General features: G+C 41.4%; 2 protein-coding genes across 2 annotated transcripts in view; one reads left to right on the top strand and one right to left on the bottom strand.

Annotated features, from left to right (window-relative positions):
- Positions 1 to 6,575: 6,575 nt before the first annotated feature.
- On the top strand, positions 6,576 to 7,334 carry TMEM215 (transmembrane protein 215). Its single transcript, XM_026061573.1, has one exon. It carries the CDS (start codon positions 6,576 to 6,578, stop codon positions 7,332 to 7,334), a length of 759 nt encoding a protein of 252 aa, XP_025917358.1.
- Positions 7,335 to 17,299: 9,965 nt separating this feature from the next.
- LOC112963994 (atrial natriuretic peptide receptor 1-like) overlaps positions 17,300 to 19,392 on the bottom strand; it is a 37,849-nt gene continuing 35,756 nt past the window's right edge. The window contains exons 22-23 of the mRNA XM_026061553.1: positions 18,003 to 18,094; positions 17,300 to 17,449 (exon numbers count right to left, since the gene is read on the bottom strand). Coding sequence (XP_025917338.1) covers positions 17,300 to 17,449; positions 18,003 to 18,094 — 242 coding nt within the window. The remainder of the gene's footprint in view (positions 17,450 to 18,002; positions 18,095 to 19,392) is intronic.

The raw sequence follows: 19,392 nt of genomic DNA on the forward strand, positions 1-19,392 counted from the left end.
AAACAGCAGATATCTCCTAAGACAGCGAGAAGAGGAGCTGTGAGAGAAGTGTCTGACAGCTGGAGGAGTTGTCATGGGACTGCAGCAAGAGGCTCAGGTACCTCCTGCGATGTGATAGCAGACAGTCCCAGCAGCACAGACAGGGCAGGTGAGCATTTGGCAAGGATCAGACAGGCTGCCTGCTGAAAAAATAGGTTTCAGATTAGTCATGAGCACCGCTGCCCTGGTGTCATGTTACACTGCCCTCGCCAAAGAGCTCCTGGTGCACTGAGCAGATTTCATCCCTTTCAAAGACATCTGCTTGCACCCTGTTCGCCATGAAAATGTACTTTGCCCTTCTCTTGCATCTACTTCTCCTACATACAACAGTGAGGAGCTGCTCTGTTCATGCATGCATGCACACTCATGCTTGCCTGTCATTTTCCCTGGAGTCATTTTCCCTGCAGTTATGTCTTGGCAAAGATGCAGACATGGTACAAAGTAACCAGAAGTGAGGCAACCAGGGCTCTTATGACAAAGACTTCAAGTTTTCCTTCATATCTATAGCATAGGATGTTTAAAAAAGATACACTTGCATTGTTTAAATGAGCTATAAACTAGGTAGTTGAGGACATTTATCCCCATTTTTATCTGCCTCATGTTTCATTGGCTTTGGAAGCTCCAGTCTTCCAAAGCCTGCAAGTAACATGAATTGCTCTGACTCCTTTGGTCAGTTCTCTTAGTTTGTTAATAATTTTGCCTAATCATACAGAAAGGGAATCAGCAAGCTTCCAGAGAGAATTATTCATTTTCAGTGCCCCACTATGTGGTCACTTCTATGTGATTATGCTCAAAACTGTGTAAATGGTGTTTAAACACATCTGAAATCATTAGCTTCTTCTGTAAAGTTAGGTCAAAACCACCTGACATGGTTATTCCCCCCCCCCCCCCCCCCCAGTTGAGAGGCTTTAATTAGTGACCCCTTTAGAGAAGTAAGGGCTTCAGTTTGCTGAGTTCTCTGGGACAAAGCAAGATACTAATTATTTACTACTTGTAAGGTACAATGGTGAATAATTGGTATCTTGCTTTGTCCCAGAGAACTCAGCAAACTGAAGCCCTTACTTCTCTAAAGGGGTCACTCCATTGGGATTATTGTATCTTTTGTCTGAGAAATTTTAGACTAAAAAAATAGTGTATTTATTTGGAAGTGTCTTAAAGGGAAAGTGCACACCAGGAAGAATGATGCAGCGGACCAATTTCCCATTGAATTATATAGGCAGGAGTTTTCTCCTGTGGTGCAAATTTAGTTTGATGCTGTGACTCATACAACAACTTGTACCTTTTCCAGAGCAACCCTACTGAAGTCCCTGAGGTCGCCTGAAGTCTGATGTGTGACTCATTATTAGGGTTTCTGAATCCTCCTCCTGGTGTGGACAACCTGTTGGTAAAGCACAAGCCTTTCTGGCATCTGATACAACCTTTTTGCCATTTGTTTCTTAAGAACTCTCTCATCAGGAAACCATTCTCTGCAGCAAAGTCCTATCACATCTGACCTACAGCCATTCAGCCAGCAAGCAGCAGCCAAACACAGATGATTGACTGGAAAGATTAAGACCAAGGGGAGTTAAGAAACATGAAAATCCTGAAAATTCTCCCTTGGGTGAGCTTCTTGTGCATCAGAGAAAACACATGAGGACTGAAGAGAACTGCCTGGGGCTTTGAAAGAGAGTATGTGGGATGGAAGACCTGCAGAGTCAGGCTAGACCCCATAAGCAATATAAGAAGTAAGGCAATTTCTGTACCTGGAGCTGAGTGAGCCACAAGCTTTTTAAAATGAGAAAAAAAAATATATGTATATATATGTATATATATATGTAAAAGCATAAGAGGACTACAGCACACATCTGCACAGCATGGAGACATTTTCTTTTATGGATGAGGCTGACAAAACATGAAATAAGGGAGCTTTGGAGAAGGATGTGGCATTCAGCATCCACCTCCAGCAAACAGTACTTGCTATAGATAACAAACAGGAAGGACTTTCTGGGTCAGCTCTTGAGCTAGTTTGAAGTGTCAGCAACCTCAGCAGAATGACACCACTCTACTCAAGCTAACAAGGTGGTTCAAATGTGTGCATGGGGAGAGCATTGCAGTAAGAGCTTGAAACCTGAGCTTCCCAACTCACAGAGAATTTGTCAACAGAACAAGTCCTGTGTTTCATATGCAAATTATAGCTAGGTCTTACATGATCCCACACTCAGAAGCAGTATCAAGTTGTGTAATGCTTTAGCATTACTGTACATCTTGGAAGACGGAATCGAGAACCTAGTTTTACCTGTGATGTTACTAAGGACTTTTTGAGGCTTGGTACAGTAAGGTTAAAAATAATAACTGACATTATTAGTTAGGCCAGCTGTCATATGTAATGTATTAAATTGAAACTACACCTCCCAGAAAAGGTTTCCTTTGGGATGCTAGAGAAATATGCTACATGCACTTTCCATGGATTTTACACTACTGGCCAGTCAGAGATAGGTGTTGGTTTTACATTAAGTTATTATAGGAGAGCACTGGCTGAAATGGCCAATCAGATCTGCAGAACAGAAGGTTAAGATAGGATTGTAAGGAAGAAGTACCAGGAAAATTTACATAAGTCTGTCACTCAGCTGATATCTGTTTCACCCCATTCATCTTGGTCCAATCCATTTTGATCTCTACTGTAAAAGCTACTTTAAAAAAAAGACATAGCAAGTCTAAATTCGTTCATCAAGTTAAATGTTTTAATAGTTCCATGATAATTAAGAAATAGCTTGATGCTTGATCCAAAACATAACTTCACATCCAAAATAGTAGCAATCTGGAGTGAATTATTCTTGATATTCTAGCATCATTACAACTGGTAAGCAATAGCAGGTTTGAGAACACTGATTTTATTGAGATGGCAAGCGCCAAAAGTATCGGAGATAAAAAAGAAGGTAGGGTCACCACTATCTGAGGGATGTGACTGTCAGGTTAACCAAGTTATTCATGTATAGCTATATTGGACTCAGACTACTGCATGAGATCAGAGCTGTTAAAGATTGTCAGATTTTTGACCTGTTAAAGTTTCTGACGTCCTGTCTAACACCCAGTAGTGTTTTATTTTATTTGGGGCCATTTAGATTGATATATTTCACATAATGGATCAAGATCATAAAAAGGGGGCTTGTGCTTTTTTGGACACCCAGGACATTAAATACAACCTAGGCTACAATGGTTAATGCATTCTGAATTAGCTGTTTAATTCTTTATTTGTTTCTGAAGTTAGCTATAATTTGCAGTTTGCCAGTTTCCACACCATGGCCATAAGGAGTTTGCGTAGGTGTCACCTCTGTAGTGGCTTTCAAGTTGAGTCATACCTAGATCCTTTACTAATGCTGGCCATTACCTTCAGTATTGAACTGTAATCAGTGAGAGAATGACACACACTACCTTGTTAGCAGTAACACTAAATTATTATGTAGGACAGGAAAAGAATTTTGCATCTAAATGAGTGTATAGGGGAAATGCATGGTGAGCAAGCTGAAATTAGTGACCCAGTCTGAAACACACCAGCTTATCATTTAATATGCCTATTTACAAATATAATGTACAGGTAGTGACCCATGTCATGTCGTCCAGCATTTGCATTCTGCCAGCCCTGGTAAGGGGTGTCTGCTCACAGTGTTCTCTCATTAAACCCTAGATTTTCCCAGAAATCTCCTCCAAACATTAACCTAATCTGACCCATCCTAAAAGACTGCAAAAGCACAATGTAGAATAAGAACTTCTTTTTTTCTCTAAATTCATCTTCAATTTTGCTTTGAGTGAACAGTCAAAGTTATGGTTAATAGCACTCAAAGATGGTTAATCACCATCATCAGCTATTTAGCTTGTGTTGAAACAATATTTAGGATTTTCAGTTATTGCACTAGTTAATCCAAACCTTTGTGTAAGGCACTGTAAAAACAGGAAAAGAAATGAGCTTGACCTCACAGAAGTCAGGTTTTCTCTGGTTGTGAACACGAGAGAAAATTTAACAATTTGCATTGCTGCTTAATTGTGGAAGTGGCAACTTGTTGGTCTCTTGATTTCTAGTTTGGAAAGACATGGGCAATTTTAACAATTGTAGCATGTTTTTTCTTTCTATCCCCTGCAGGAGGCATACAGTCTTTACACTATTTGTCTTGGAAACCATTCACAAAGGGACAAATTGGAGGCATTTAGTTCCACCATTGTCCTGACATTTTCTGTAAGCATTCTTCTGCCCACTAACAGCTTTTCATTCCAGAGTAGATGTTCTCTCTTCCACCTCAGTAACCCTGTCGCTTAGATTTGAAGGGCCATTTTTATGCCTGTTAGATCTTCTGACACATACTGCAGTTCTTACAGTATAGTTTTCCCCTCCACTGATGCCACTAAAGATATTTGCATTTCTGTGCCATCTACTGATGTTTTTCTTTCACTGCCGGGCTCTGATGGATACAGTTATAGCTAATTACTATTTCCAAACAGCACAGTTTGTTTCTGAGCAATAGACGTATATCTAACCCAACAAGAAATCTTAAAAACTATTCAAATACATGAGGGGAGGGGAGCGGAGGGGAGGGAAGGGAGCAAGGAACACTGAGTTTCAAAGCATTATTTACCAGCATAACTCTACCCAGCCTTCACAGCTTTAGCACAGTGGGACAGACTGGCTGAAACGTAATCCCTTTCCTTTATCTGGAATTTAGTGTAGGCGTAAAAAAGCATTATTCATTCTAATATGAGGATATAGAAGTCATAAAAACCAAAGTATCTAAATAACAGCAAATGGAAACAATTCTCAACTCAGAAAATACTACCCAAGAAGGTATAGTTGTTGCTTACCCTGCCAAATCTTGTACAGTGACAAAAGTAGAAGTTAGCTTGTGCTGAAATCTAACTAGAAGGTTTTGATCTGAAGTCTTTCAGTCAAGACTGAGGGTATTCCTAAAAAAGTCCTAGTTATTCCTGCTTCAGCCCTTCTCAGCCACAAGCCAGATGCTCAAAGCAGGTTTTACTGGACAGTGTTCTGGAGGGTGAGTTCAGACAATGATAACGGTTTGTTCCAAACTTTCAATCTCAAAATCAGGCCATTATCACCAACGTAAACACTTTTCTCCTTGAGTGTGCCTACTTCATGTTCCCTCTCTTGTGCTTCCTTCAGATTATGATTTCAAAGGCTATCACTTGACATTCAGCTTATGAAGAAAGACTGAAGCAAGAGTTGTGACACATAGCCCTTTAAGTAGAGGGGACATACTCAGGCTTGCTCTGTGTATGGACAAATTGGAAATCTGCAATACAGAGGTGCTTTGTTCAGTTTGTAATGTAGGGAGCAAGAATAAAACCCAGACATTTTCATGGCAGGAAAATGAGTTCTGTTCTGTTCTTTTATGGCTTCTCTAAGCTTTCCATATTTTGGGTATCGACAATATGTTGAGGAAAGGAATGCTTTTAATGGGATGGCTCATGGAAAACATGGTTCCAGAATTTAGTTCAGAAATGTCCTTGTTTATTTTATTCTCTTTATTCTCTCAGACGCTTGCTGATATCACTCCTTTTTATCTCCCAGTACCTTTGCTCCAGGTGAAAGCGCTTTATAACACTGAGCACATAAAGCACATAAAGTGTTGAAACAACCTGCCAGAAAATTATGCTGCTTATAAGGCTCCTCCCTCCTTTTCACATTCCCACACATTTCAGATCCTCTCCTATATTCATTCTGATGACGGTGTTTACTTTGAATTACCACCGCCCGGATACATCAAAACACACAGATTAACATCACTGTCGGGGTCGATTGATGGCAGGCGGCAGACATCACGAGAAACCTGCAAAATGCATCCCAACAGCCAAACTAATTCTTGGTGCCTAGGAGAGGTATAACCCCCGGAGAGTTTCTGTTCCTAACAGAGAACGGAGAGAATTAAGCTGCAAACAAAACAGCACCTAAAGCATTGTTCTCTGTTTTCACCTGGGACCGTGCATATAACTAAGGAAACGGGAAACAGTGCGAGTTTTAGGCATGTCCCCCCCGGGCGGCGCATTTACTCACCGCGGCTCCGGAGGGCTGGGGCCGGCGCCGGCACGCAGGGGGCGAGGAGGAGGAGGAGGAGGAGAGGGAGGAGGAAGGGCCCGGTGCCCCGCACGGCTGCCCGCCCCCCGCCCCGCCTCGCCTCTTTGCTCTGAGCCCGCCCGTGCACACGCGTGCACACACCGCACACGCGGCGCACACCGCACACGCGTGCACACCCCGCGCACCCCGCGCACCCCGCACACGCGTGCAAACCCCGCGCACCCCGCACACGCGCGCACACCCCGCGCAGACCGCGGCACGCGCGTGCCCCGCCGTCACGCGTGGGAGGGCGCCGCGGGGCTGCCCCGCACCGCCGGGGGGAGGCCCTACGGGCTCGGGGCGGTTTCGCCTCCCCTGCGCTTCCCTGCTGCTTCTTCTGTCCGGGAAGCTCGGGCCGTTTGCGGAGGAGCTGCGCCCCTTCCCAGGGGCTGCTTCGGAGAACCTGGCGAAGAGGTGTCCCTTGCATGCTAGCAGGATGGTGCGGACCATGAGACCTGACGACATCAACCCCCGGACGGGGCTGGTGGTGGCTCTGGTCAGCGTGTTCCTGGTGTTCGGCTTCATGTTCACCGTGTCCGGGATCAAGGGAGAGACCTTGGGGGACATCCCCCTCCTGGCCATCGGGCCAGCCATCTGCCTACCGGGCATAGCTGCCATCGCCCTCACTAGAAAAACCGACGGCTGCACCAAATGGCCCAAGAATAAGTGTCCGTGCTGCAAGCAAGCCAAGGACCGGGACATCATGGAGCTGCTGAGAAGCCCCTCAGACCTGGAGTCTGGGAAGGGGAGCTGTGACGAGCTGGCCAAGAAGGCATACTTGAAGGACAAGAGGGGGCTGCGGGGTGACGACTCGGTGTCCATCTGCACCACCACCACCACCATCACCACCATCACCACCACCACCACCACCACCACCACCACCACCACGGGCGAGTGCAAGAGTCTAATCAGAAAGGTGGAGCAGGAGGAGATATTGAGATACCTGGAGACCTGTTACCCGGAGATGCCGGGGAATGTGTTCGTGAGAGATGGATCCACATGCAGTGCCTTGGAGAAGACAAGCTCTTCTCCCACCAGGGACAGCACTGCCTGCCCAGACATTGAAGACAACATTTTTGTTGCTCCTAAAGACAGTATCATTGTCTGCTCTTACAAGGAGAACAGCCCTTATGACAGATACTGTTGTTACTTAAATCTTACTGGAATCAGCCCAGACCACGAGACCATAGTGTGAATGATGCATATTTTCTATGTATGTATGTATTTATACAAAAACTACAACTCCCAGCTCTTGATAGGGGAAAATATAGCTGACTGCACTGCATGGGACAATCCTGATACTATTACAATTTAACCTGGTATGTGACTGATACTCAAACCTTTTGTGCCTGAAATACTCTTTCTGTAAGTAAACAAGCATGTTTAAAGGTTAAAGAATTCAATTCTTCATTTTGGAAAAAAATCCATTATATGATTTTATTTTCTCCCTTTCTCTGCCTTTTGCTTTAATGCTGCATATTTTATCCAAGCCCTTAGGTACATTGGCAGGAGGGCAGCAGTGGCTGTCAGCTAAGATCAAGAGCTGAGTCAAAAGTCTGTAGAAAAGAATGTGGTTCTGTGTGGATGAGTGGGTCTTACAAAAAGTGTAACTTTGTTTTGGGGGAGATTGAGAGTCGCCAGCATGCCCTCCATTAGCTGGCTGATGTTTGGGAGTGACAAGGTGATTTGTCTCTCTGCATTTCTTCCTGGTGGGATTTTATTTTCCTCTGTTTTAGGGATCAATGTGCTGATCCTGTGGGCTCTTCTTCTGACATCTCCTAGGAGCTAAATAGGCTGAGGCGAGTTTTCAGAGGCTAATCCATCATCAATAGCATGAAAGGTACAGGTTCTAGCTTCATCCCCCACTGGTACTGAATTCACTGGAGTGTTTCTAACACTTTGGGATTTTATAGCACACTTGACAAGGGGATTACAACATGATCATGATACAGTTCTTGCAAAGACCAGGAGCAGATGTCAGTGGACTCAGGATCTTGAAAATATATTCCAGTACCTCTACTGTCACTTAGGAAATAGACTCCTATGGGTTGTGTTTGGAGCTGGATCTGACTTTTCTGGAAATGTCATCTTCATGTGCCTTTTTAAAATGCCCAGTGTTTCTTTGTGTTTTATGAAGGGTTACAGTCCTTTCAGTGGTCTCAAATCCATGCTCTACCAGGGGGAGAGAACAGAGGACCTGGCTGACAGGTGTTTTAGTTCACTGCTCATGGATATATAGTAATGGAAACATGAAGTGAGGATATATAGAAACATAAAGTAATAAGGATTAATAATCATTCAAAGCCTGAGCCTGGGGGTTCGTGTGCAGAAACACAAATCCCACCTGTTCTGTCCAATAAAAAATTATATGTTACATGCAGTATATAAAATTCTATCTGGCAGCTACTATGTAGACAAGATGAGAGATGGTGTATAATATAAAGCGTAATCTAAACAGCTACTCCAAGGGTTAAACTCTTAGGATAATGGTTACTAAAGCATTGAGTAATCTGCCAGAGTCTCAGAAAGTCCTGCAGTTTCTGTAACTGAACTCTCAAAACTCTCACTTCTGCTATTTTTAATCAACCATAATTTGCATCAGACAAATATATTGAATTGCATGAGTAGGAAAAAAAAAAGTGCCTTTCTCTTGCAGTAACCTGAAATGTTGTGTAGAAAGTGGTTCCACTGTAATGAACCATTCTTTGTTGCCTGTGGAAATGCTTGGAAAGTGAAAGAAAACTTTATGCACCCGCTGGGTTTGTTTGGAAACTTATGTCAAATTATTACAGACAACCAATCTCTGAAGAGATTGCCAGAAGGAGGAAACAGTTTTTCACATATGTCAGTTTGGTTTCACTCTGTCAGACCAAACAAGATGCTGTTTATACACTGTAGCCAGGCTTTGGTGGGGCATCAGGATGCTATTGGGATAAATAAAACAAATATAAGCTAGTTTGATTCACGTAACGCTTCTTAATGGATGGTTACAGGCAGCTTTGCTGCTCTGGTGTGCAGCAAAAGTAATGTGGGAATAAATAAATGTTCATATCCTACACAGTCTGCATTTCATCCACTGAGCAAGGGAATTTCATAGAAATGGACCCTCTAGAGGAAATGCTCAGTTCCCATTCCCACATAAAATCATGCTGTGGTTGTCACAGAGATCATCTCCTGCGAGCTTAGCCCCTGCAGGGTCTTATTCTGCAGTGTACTGAGCAGCTTTTTGATGACACTGGGGAGTCTTATTTCATGACCTCTGAAGTCAATGGCTAAAATAGTGCTGATGTACACGATGTAGAACAGGGACTTTAGCTGCTTTCAGTTCCCAAGGGAAGCAGGTGAGGGTCTCAGCCCGTTATGGTGGGTGCGCAGCATCACTGAAGATTTGGCCTGCCAGTAAAAAATGGACTGCCAGGTAGTCTGAATATACTGTTAGCCAGGGTTGTGAGCAATTTTTTGCCTTGCCTAAGATAGCAAAGTGTTAGTCCCCTGGGAACCTAGTTTTGTACAGTTCAGCAAATATATATAGGAAGAGGTCAAGTTTTTTTCATTTTATCTGGGATTAGATGTTCTCTGTCAAAAGTTATGTGGGCTTTTACAGGGCAAGACAGTAAACTCTAGTGACAAATAGAATGATTAATATATAACATGAGACTGAACCAAACAGTTCTCAGTCGTGCTATATTTCATTCTTACTGTTTAAAACTGTGGAATATTTATATTAAAGAAAAGTTCAGTGGGAGTGAAAATTACCCGCAATATAGAAAGAGACACAAAAAATGTATGTTAAAAACATGGCATTTACTGGCAATATCCTTACTCCATTGATTTAACTGAGATGAGATTTTGTCCTGAAATACGAGAAGTTTAGACAATATTTGTCTAATGTTGGCTAATCAACCATATCCACTAAGGTTTTCTACTTAACATGTGAGATTCTGAAGTTAAATAGTTGTATTGTCTCTGAAATCATTACGAATTTTCCTTTCTTTTCCCATAGTTCAGCAGAGAATGAAATGGAAATGGGTAAATTTGGCCATTTAAAAATGAACCTTCTTTTTTTAACAGAATAAGCTTTTTTCACACACTATAAATTTGCCAGTGAAAATCCACTGCTTACTTGTTCAAACAAAGACAGCATGACAGCAGCAGTGCCTCAAGCTTTTTATGCAGATACCCTGTTCAGACCAGAAAATTATCGAAGCTGTGTTTTCATTCAGCTTGCGTGGTCTCTTCTCATGATTGCTAGAACTTGTAGGACCAGTGCTGATCTTGGAAAAATAGGAATAATTATGCAGCTTTTCATATGGCAGCTTCTGCTTGTCCTGGGTCTGAATTTGACCTCAGAATACCACAGCTTTGGATCTAATTCCAAGCCATGACCTGGAGACGAGAGTGTCTTTCTGCCACTGCTGCCATTATAACATCTCTAGGTTAAGATTCCACTTCTCTCCCCAGCGCTATCCTCCAAATAGTGCTTGCAGTTGTATTAGAGTTCTGTCTGTGGGGCTAAAGCCTGGTCCCACTGAAGTCAACAGGCACACGTTGCTTGGTCACACAGTATGGATGGCAGGGCATATACTAGTTTGAAGAAAGACAGTGATAACAGCATTTAGAGAAGCTTTCTAAGATAAATTTATTTTTAGAGTAGCATTTGTCATAGTGCTATGGTGGAGTTTCTTTCTTTTAAGAAATGATGTAGAAGTAACACACATCAAATATATTCAGGACAATTTTGTGTTGTTTTGCTTAAATTTTTGTTGTTGTCATAAACAGAATTTTTATAGTCATACAAATTGATCATTAAAAAGCCTTTAACATAGAATTGGGAATTTTAATCAGGCCTAATCCATCATTAATTTTCTCATCTCTGTTCAGGGGTGATTGTGTTGTTCAGAAAGCAGACAGGAAACCAAAACCAGAGTGTCTGCTTTGTACCCGTAAGTGCTAAACCATAGCTGGTCCTTTCTGGCTAGAACTAAATGAGAGGGAGGTGAGTGTGCTCGGGGTTTGTGTCCCTCAGGACCAATTTTGTATTCTTGATTTGAGTTCTGCAGAGGTATGGTGCTTTTTCATGAGCAGATTTTCTTCCCCATCCTATCTACCTCTCCTCTGTCCATGTTCCAGTGCCTATTTTGTGATTTTTTGTCATACTGTGGTTATCAGCCGCTGACTATGACCTCATGCACAGCGATTCTGCTGATATTTACAAGACTGTTCACAGAACAAGGTCCTACCCTTTATCAGGATTGTGTAACCTGACCATACATCATCCATCCAATATAAGATGTTCTGCTAAGACATCCAACTAAATTGTCAGTTCTTGCAGCAAAAGCCTTGGATTTTGCATTGCTGTGTAATATCTTTCACACTAAAGGTGCTATAGAGATGGGTTAGAGAAGGGTGACTGTCAGGCCTCAAAGTCACTTCCAGCCTGGTTTTCATGTGCATTTAGGGACTGGTCTATTTCTGTACAGAGCAAAATCTGCGCTCAGAAACTTAAATATCAACACATTGCCGATAATGCCATATTGCTAGAAAACACAGTTCTGACAGGAGAGACTTTCCTAGTCCTGAAAGATTTCTGTGCAAGTTTCTAATGTCAATAGTATTAAAACAGGTAGGAGTTTCTCCTAATAAGTAGACTGAAGAGTTTTTTTCCTGACACATTCTTAACGCACAGCATGGGCATCAGCTGCAAGGCAGCTGGTGCTGAGCCCAGCTCTAATCTGCAGCCTTCTGAGCCTGGACCCCCAGCTGGGACAACTGCAGCTGTTTGTTACTTGCTGGCACTGCCGGCCTTTTTATGTCTTGCGTTTAGAGACAGCACAGAGACCAAATCTAGGTTTCACTTGTGGTGCTCGGAGACAAACTTTTATCAGTAAAGATTACCCTTGGTTTATCAGATTTATTTTGCTCAATGGAGGAGTGCCAGACCCCATATTATCTTTACAAGTTAAGGAGGCCCAGCCGTTTTGGTTTTTAAATCATGTGTTACTTTCTGTTCAGAAGAGCTGCAAGAATCAGACCTGACTATCTGATTGTCAGATGCATTCAGAGACACTTATGCTTAACTTTTTGACTTAAAAACACTGCATCGTGCATAGGAGTATATACATTAGACATATGTTTTCATGAGCAGGTCACAGAATGCACAAAGGTAGCAATATAACCATTTGAGATCTGCTCCAATAACCTATCTTGCAGAAACAGACACCTCAATACTATTGGAAAATACAGATCCAGACCCAAATTTTCTACCTTAACCTACAGTTGCAATCCTGAAACTTTAAAGTTCTTCCTTTCCTTTAGGGAAGTTCTTCCTTAGGTATCTCTACAAGAAGAACTCTGCTGTGACTCTTTCAGGGCACAGTCCTTCCAACAGGATACAGAGAATTTAAATGTCCCAGAACTGTGCCATTATAACCGCAGTGAAATCCTGTCCCCATTAACTGATAGCAAACTCAGATTTTCCAGAGCGCTTTGTCTTCAGCAATTTCCCAAACCCTTAGTTTCTGGCTCTGTACCTCGTCCTAGTGAGGCAAAAATAGAAAAAGAGGTATTATAGCCATCTGTGAAAGGAAAGGAGCCCAGAAAGGCTTCATAGACAGTATTTCATTTCTCTGTTAGATAAATTGTGTGATAGTCTGGTCATACAGGTAATATATTCAGTGTATTCCTCAGTATATGTAGTTTCTCTCTGGTAGCTTACTCTGAACAGGGTCTCCAGGCAGGGACAGAGTTTCTTTCTGCCTGGAGGCAGAATGCAAGCGTTACAGAAAGAATTTGATGAGTACCAGGTTGCTGGCTGATCTGTGCGCTCCACATACGTAATGCTCAGAGGATGTGACAGGAGTTTGTAAGGGCCTAGCGTCTCTCAAAATCTGACCCTATACCAACACTTGGTGTGTTATTCTTATTTTAAACTATTATAATCACAGAACACAAAGGTAAAAAACTCTTTCAAGAAAAAACCCCAACAAACCCAACCCAATCCAACCCAACCCAGCCAACAAAAAGATCCAGGAATACTGATTTGTTTTCAGATCTCATTAAAACCCTGATTAGCACATCACTTATTTTACTATGAAATGCAGTGATAACAATTAGCAATTATGAAAGGACAGGCCCAGAAGGACACACTTAAAAAAACAAAGACTCTTACTAGGATGGTCAGTTCAGAGCGAAAGGCTATTCATAATAACTAGGGGTCTGAGTGGGGTGGATGGCTGCCTGCTCTACATGCTAGGCACCCTAGTATCAATCTCTTCACGTATGGATCTTCAAGAAACCATGCATCCTATGACTGCACACTCAGGCTCAACATTCATAATATGTACTGTTGGGGAGGAACACCTGACTTCATTTCACTTTTCTTTAAACAAATTCACATTTCTGGATTGACTTCATAGTTGTGGGGAAAAGCAGGCAATTTTTCTGTCTTCACAGAAGAAGCATTAACTAGAGACCCTATGCACATATCAGTAACAAGCTAAATAAAATATATATGCTATGCAGTTTGGGGATAACTTTTCAGTGGCAAAACTGGAAGTCTTTTCCCACTGCTAAGGTAGGAATAAAATCCAGGAAGTTTTACACCTGGAAAAAACAATAACCAATTTTTTTTACTTGTTGGGATTTTTTAAATATTGTGGTTATTCAATCCACTCTTTAACATTCAGGTTCAACAATAAAGTGAAAGTTTATCAATCATATTCAAGACTTTCATAAGTCAGTGGTTGCTTTATTATGCAATTTATTTAATGTACCTGCCTGCATCCTCATCTGTATGTAGATGGAGTTGCAATAATCACAACACACAATTTCTCTATAAAATCACCATTTCCTAAATAAAATATTAGTATCCACTGCATTGTTTTTCATGACTGTAGTCACTGAAAGGGCACTGATTGAAGAACTGAAGGCAACTGAAGAACTGAAGGCAGCCATAAAGTAGAGGTCTCCTTCAGTTCTTCAGGTCTATCATTTCCCATTTTCTAGTAGGTGTATAATCTCCTGAGAAAGGAATAACATACTGCAGATATAACAATATATTGTGTCCACTTTTAGAGTAGAACATCTGCTAGACTAGCTCACTAAGTCCACCTCTGGGTTGTGAATCTCTGTGGATTTAAAGTGTCGCCCAGACGAGCACTGTTCTGCTTACCAGACTTCAACCTGAGCGACTGACAATCACTGGTCAGTTTTCTGCATTGCCAGGGTCATGGGGACTTCAGCCAGCAGCTTCAGGGGTAGCGGTAACAAACTCTCTTGCTACATTTCCTGGACAGTCAGAGATAGGATAATAGGAGAGATCTAATAGGATAGATCTGAATTTGCAGTAACATTAGTCACAAGTGTAACCCCACACAAAGATATAGATTTGGAGGTGGCTACATGGGCCAGCATTTTGGTTTGCAGGTAATATAAAGACACCTGCCCTTGTATCTTAAGTTTGGTGTGCACTATCACTTTGTATGCCATCAGTGGGATCAGAAACTTAGAAGACATTTGCACAGCCCAGACCTGAGGCATTTGTAATTGTTGACAATTTTGTGACTTTATACTGTATATTGATTTGCACTAAGCTCTCCCTGTATAGGCATATTTGTAGCCAGACATGTTTTATATATATGTATAGATGCTTATATGTACACATGCATGTGTGGCCACAAAAATACAGAAAATATGAACTCTGCAGTTATGTGGTGCCCAGGAGGCAAAAGCAAGGCACATCCTGCAGGCTTTATGCTGCAACCAGATTCACCTGTGGTGGATTAAGTGTGTAGTACAGTCTCTACTGATTGCCCTATTGTATCGAATATTGTATTTGGGTATTCGCATACTGCCCAACAACATGTCAGTAGTGAGGGCTGTCAATCAAACAAGCTTGCTAATGCTCATCATTACCTGTATATATTTAGAAGACTTTATATTCAGAAGGCACTCATTTTAAAGCTTTTAATTCTAAAAGCAACACTAAAATAAACTAGATGAGTTAAAATTGCAGTAATGCCACAGCTGAACATATAACAGAGCATATGCTATCACATTCGTATTTGATAAAAGACCCTATGATATGACCTTTTCTAATAAAAAGGTAAAACAAACACTAACTCACCGAAAAAATAATGAAAAGTATACTTTTCATTATGCATCATGCAGCACTGCAATACAGAAGAGAATTTCAAAACATCTAGATAACATTTGTATAAAGGAAATAGTTGTATTAAAGGTCATCACTGGGCTCTGGATAACTGAAAGGTTTATTTTGCTAAGATTACAAAAAGGTAACTGTACTATACCATGCACTAATATGACACTGAAAAATATAGAACGGAATCCTTAAAGTTTAGAGAAAATGTGGAATAAATTTTAAATTTAACCTTTTAAAAATTCAGATGGATTCTGTGTTGAGATCTAATGTGATAAGATCAGGTATATGTTCCAGACTGTGATTCTGGTCCCATTCTAATGACTGTTTTGAGATAGGATTTCACCCAGAATGTTCTTTCTCTCTCTCTCTCTTTTTTTTTTTTCAATTTCAAAGAAGTCCTCTGTAATTAAGAAGGATTTAAGTTCTACCTCTGTTAAGCTTCTCTGAAAAATCTAACTTTTTTGCTGCGTTTACTTTCCACAGAAGCTAAACTGCAGTGTGAATCTCTTATTACGATCACATAGCGTATATTCAGCATTAAAAAATGTGCTGACTATATGGGAACATGGACAACTAGTTAACTGCTTGTTTAAGCTGAACAAACTTGCTCTAGAAAAATTGCACCTACGTGCATGTTGTACTTTTACCTCATTTCAGGCAGAGACTGGAAGGTGAGGGAACAGAGTAAGGAGCAGTAAATGGAGCTATATCCTATACAGTCCTCCCTTTTCACCTCCTTCCCCATTATTCAGTCCAGATCATATTATGGTGGAGCTGCTGTGACTCTGTGTAGCCTTTCTTTCCCCATTTTGTACATCTAATTCTGTTAGACCGTTTGCTAATCAGTTTAACTGGACTAGCTAAAGTCTTCAAAAGTAGATTAGCCCTGAAAAGTGATTTGTTGCCATAAATAAAACCCTAAAAAGTGCAAACAGGGTCTACCATACATAACGTTTGTCTTTAGGGAAAGTCAACACCAGCAATGCTACAGAACCATGCTCATCAACAGATTACTCCATTTGCAGCGATACAGGAAGTGCTTGCTCGGGAATGACCTTTTATAAACTGTGTCCTAAATTACACAGTGACTCAGAGGGCTCCCTGATTTCACAGTCAGACATCTATCCAACAATACTACGCCTCAGCCACTTCTCTAGGCAAAGGCAAGTCCATAATATAAGCTAATGTCAAAAGTAGCATTTCAGAGAGGACCCAGAGCAGCCGAAGACTGCTGTACGCCAGAAGAGTGGTTATAATGCTCTATCCTCTGTTTAACAGCATGCAATGTTTCTCATTTTTCTCTCATGGTTTTCAGATTTCTATACCAAGAGGGCAAATATCATTGAGTGTTGTATCTATGGATCTACCCTGGACTTTCTTCTTAGTGGTGGCACATGACTGCAATGATTATATGTTCCAGATGGTGGAGAAGAAATGAAGCAGGAGCACAAATTCTTATTTTGGACTTATGTCCACTATGGTTGCACTGCTTCCTCCTTCTCTTTCAGCAGGCCTTATTTTCTAACGCAATACACATTTATTTTTTTTTCCTTTCAAACTGTGAAAATCATCAGACCCACAGGGTTTGTCTTACCACTAAATAGCAACACTACACTGTCCCTTTCTTTCCAGTGGGAGCAGCTTGCAGGCTGAAATGTCCAGCCAGCTGGTGTGCAGGATATGGAGGCTGCTTGCAGAGGGTTATCCAGGAAAGCAAATCAGCAGCTAAACCTGCCCTTGTACCTCGTGATGCTGGAGTTCTTACGTATCATTCCCCAAGATGAATTTTGCTTTCTTATATTTTTCCTGACACTGGCGGGAGAGAGATATCAGTGATCCAGAGAAAACAGCCTGGGCTAACACATCCACAAGGCCAAAGGGGTGCACTATCTATTTTCTTATTTTCTGAAACTGCCATGATGGTGCAAACCCACAAGGTGATCTAGCAAACTGAAAGCAGGGTGGACACTGAAGTCACTAAGTGGCTACTAAATAGCACTTTAGAGATGATCCCTGGGAAGGACGCCTGGTATCAGACTAAATGAAGCTCTGCCAGAGTCTTGAAGAGTCACAGAAGTGCTGGGGACTGCCTTCTGGGTGGCAGAGGCTTTCTTCCCTTCAAGCCAATATGTCACCATGTCTCCTTTTCCCTAGGGAAGAAAAGGAGTCATGCGGTTATAGTGCTACCACACTTCTGTGCAATAGTCTTATTACATCTCAGAATGTGCCACAAGAGGAGGCCAATGCACCTATTAGACATTTTACAGATAGGGAAATTGATGCACAAAACCTTGCCTTAAAAATCTGTGTGCTAATAGCAGCACTGTGGATTAATATTCAATTCTTCAAAGTCCCATCCAACGCTGGGTCCAAGAGTATGCAGTTCTCTTATGGAACTATTATTATTTATGATGTTTCTTAATGAACCTTTTTAATTTCAAGCCGTTACGACAGGCTGACTTGCCAAGCAATACTTCTGGGTTTGGCTTAGTCCTTCATTCTCTGAATTATTGGGGCAGTCTTTGAGCAAGCCCATGGAATTGGTCCTGATTGAAAACTTGAGCCTCCTCTCTTCAGGAGCAGGAACTAGACTAACTCAAGGCCTTTGAGAGATGGAGGACTGAATGGGTTAAAATTTGGGCACTCGAGAGTACTTTCACACTCTCCTCTCTGAAAAGCTGAGTATAAATGTTGCATACACACCTTGACTTGTAAATTCCCACGGCATACTAACACATACTCTCCAATCTGCTCCAACAGCTGGTGTGCACTTGAACTGCACTGTATTTTAAGAGCTGGAAAGAGAGACAATTGTCATATAATTGTACCTATTTAATCATTTAAAACAGACACAGCAATCTCTCTGCTCCAAAGACTTCAGGACTTACTAATGAACTCCAGCTTGCTTGCTTTCTTATCTTTTTTGGCATTCCTCTGTTATCTGAAGTGATCACACACAGAAGCTCCAATATCCTGGGCCTCTTTGTGAGGGCATCTCAGGACAAATACACAGCTGTCAACGAACAGTACTGTTCACATCCTGCATCTGATATTATTTTTCAACTCTTTTTAGCTGCCTATCTGGAGTCTCTTGACAGGCACCCCTTTCACTTAGCAGCGAAGAAATCCATACATAGCTCTGCTCCTGGTCAGTAAAGAGCCAGTGCTTTCTTCACAGATACACTTTTCAACAAAGAGCAAACAAAAGAAACTCCCATCTTTGCACTGCTTCCAAATCTATAAATTAAAATGGGAGAAGGGACAATATTATCATAATTCCTCTAATTTTTTTAGCAATGTGATTTTCCCTTAGCTGCATCTGTCTCTTCATGTAAATCCTGGCTGTCTTGTCCTATGCAAATGAGAGAAGGAGAGAGAGGAGGAGGAGGACAGATAGCAGGAGTCCTGGATACCCCTGCAAAATTTCCAAATTTTGCCAAAATTTGGAAATTTCCCATTTTGACATTAATTTTTTGTGATAATAAGTAAATCACTATATTTGTCTGTTTGAAAAAGATCCAAGATGGTAGTAGAACTGGCTGGAATTCTTCTACTGATTTTTTATATCAGAAAATGACATTTTTGTAAAATCCTTTTTTTTTTTTTGTTTAAATGTTTTATACTGAAAGTCTCAAAACACTCCCTACAGACCAGGAAATATAAGTTTCAATGTATCCAAATACATATCTATGAAACATTCTTTCCGGTAGATATTTGCTATTTCAGCTGTTCATTCTACTTTAGAACAAAAGACTACCACTTGCATTCCAGCTGAAAGAAATTTTAGTTTATGTTACTAGTAATGCTATTAATTCCTTTATTCCACAGTGATCTTCCAAGGGTTAAAGCATGTTAACAATGTTTGGGATCCTCAGATGCATATGGCCAAAGAGAGAGGGAGAAAAGAAAAGACTTGGCTTAAAAGATAAGAAGCGCTGTCTTTGTGTTTGAGTTTAAAGTGATGATAAGCCCTGTGAGAGAAAGCAAGAGACATAGAACACAAGATGAAATGTGAAGGATGATGAAAGCAGGTTTTGAACATTTCAAATGAGATCACAGAAGGAGCCTGAAAGAGAGAGGAGGAAGAGGGAAG

This window comes from Apteryx rowi, unplaced genomic scaffold, assembly GCF_003343035.1.
Source record: "Apteryx rowi isolate R43461 unplaced genomic scaffold, aptRow1 scaffold_182, whole genome shotgun sequence".
NCBI classification, from domain to species: domain Eukaryota; kingdom Metazoa; phylum Chordata; class Aves; order Apterygiformes; family Apterygidae; genus Apteryx; species Apteryx rowi.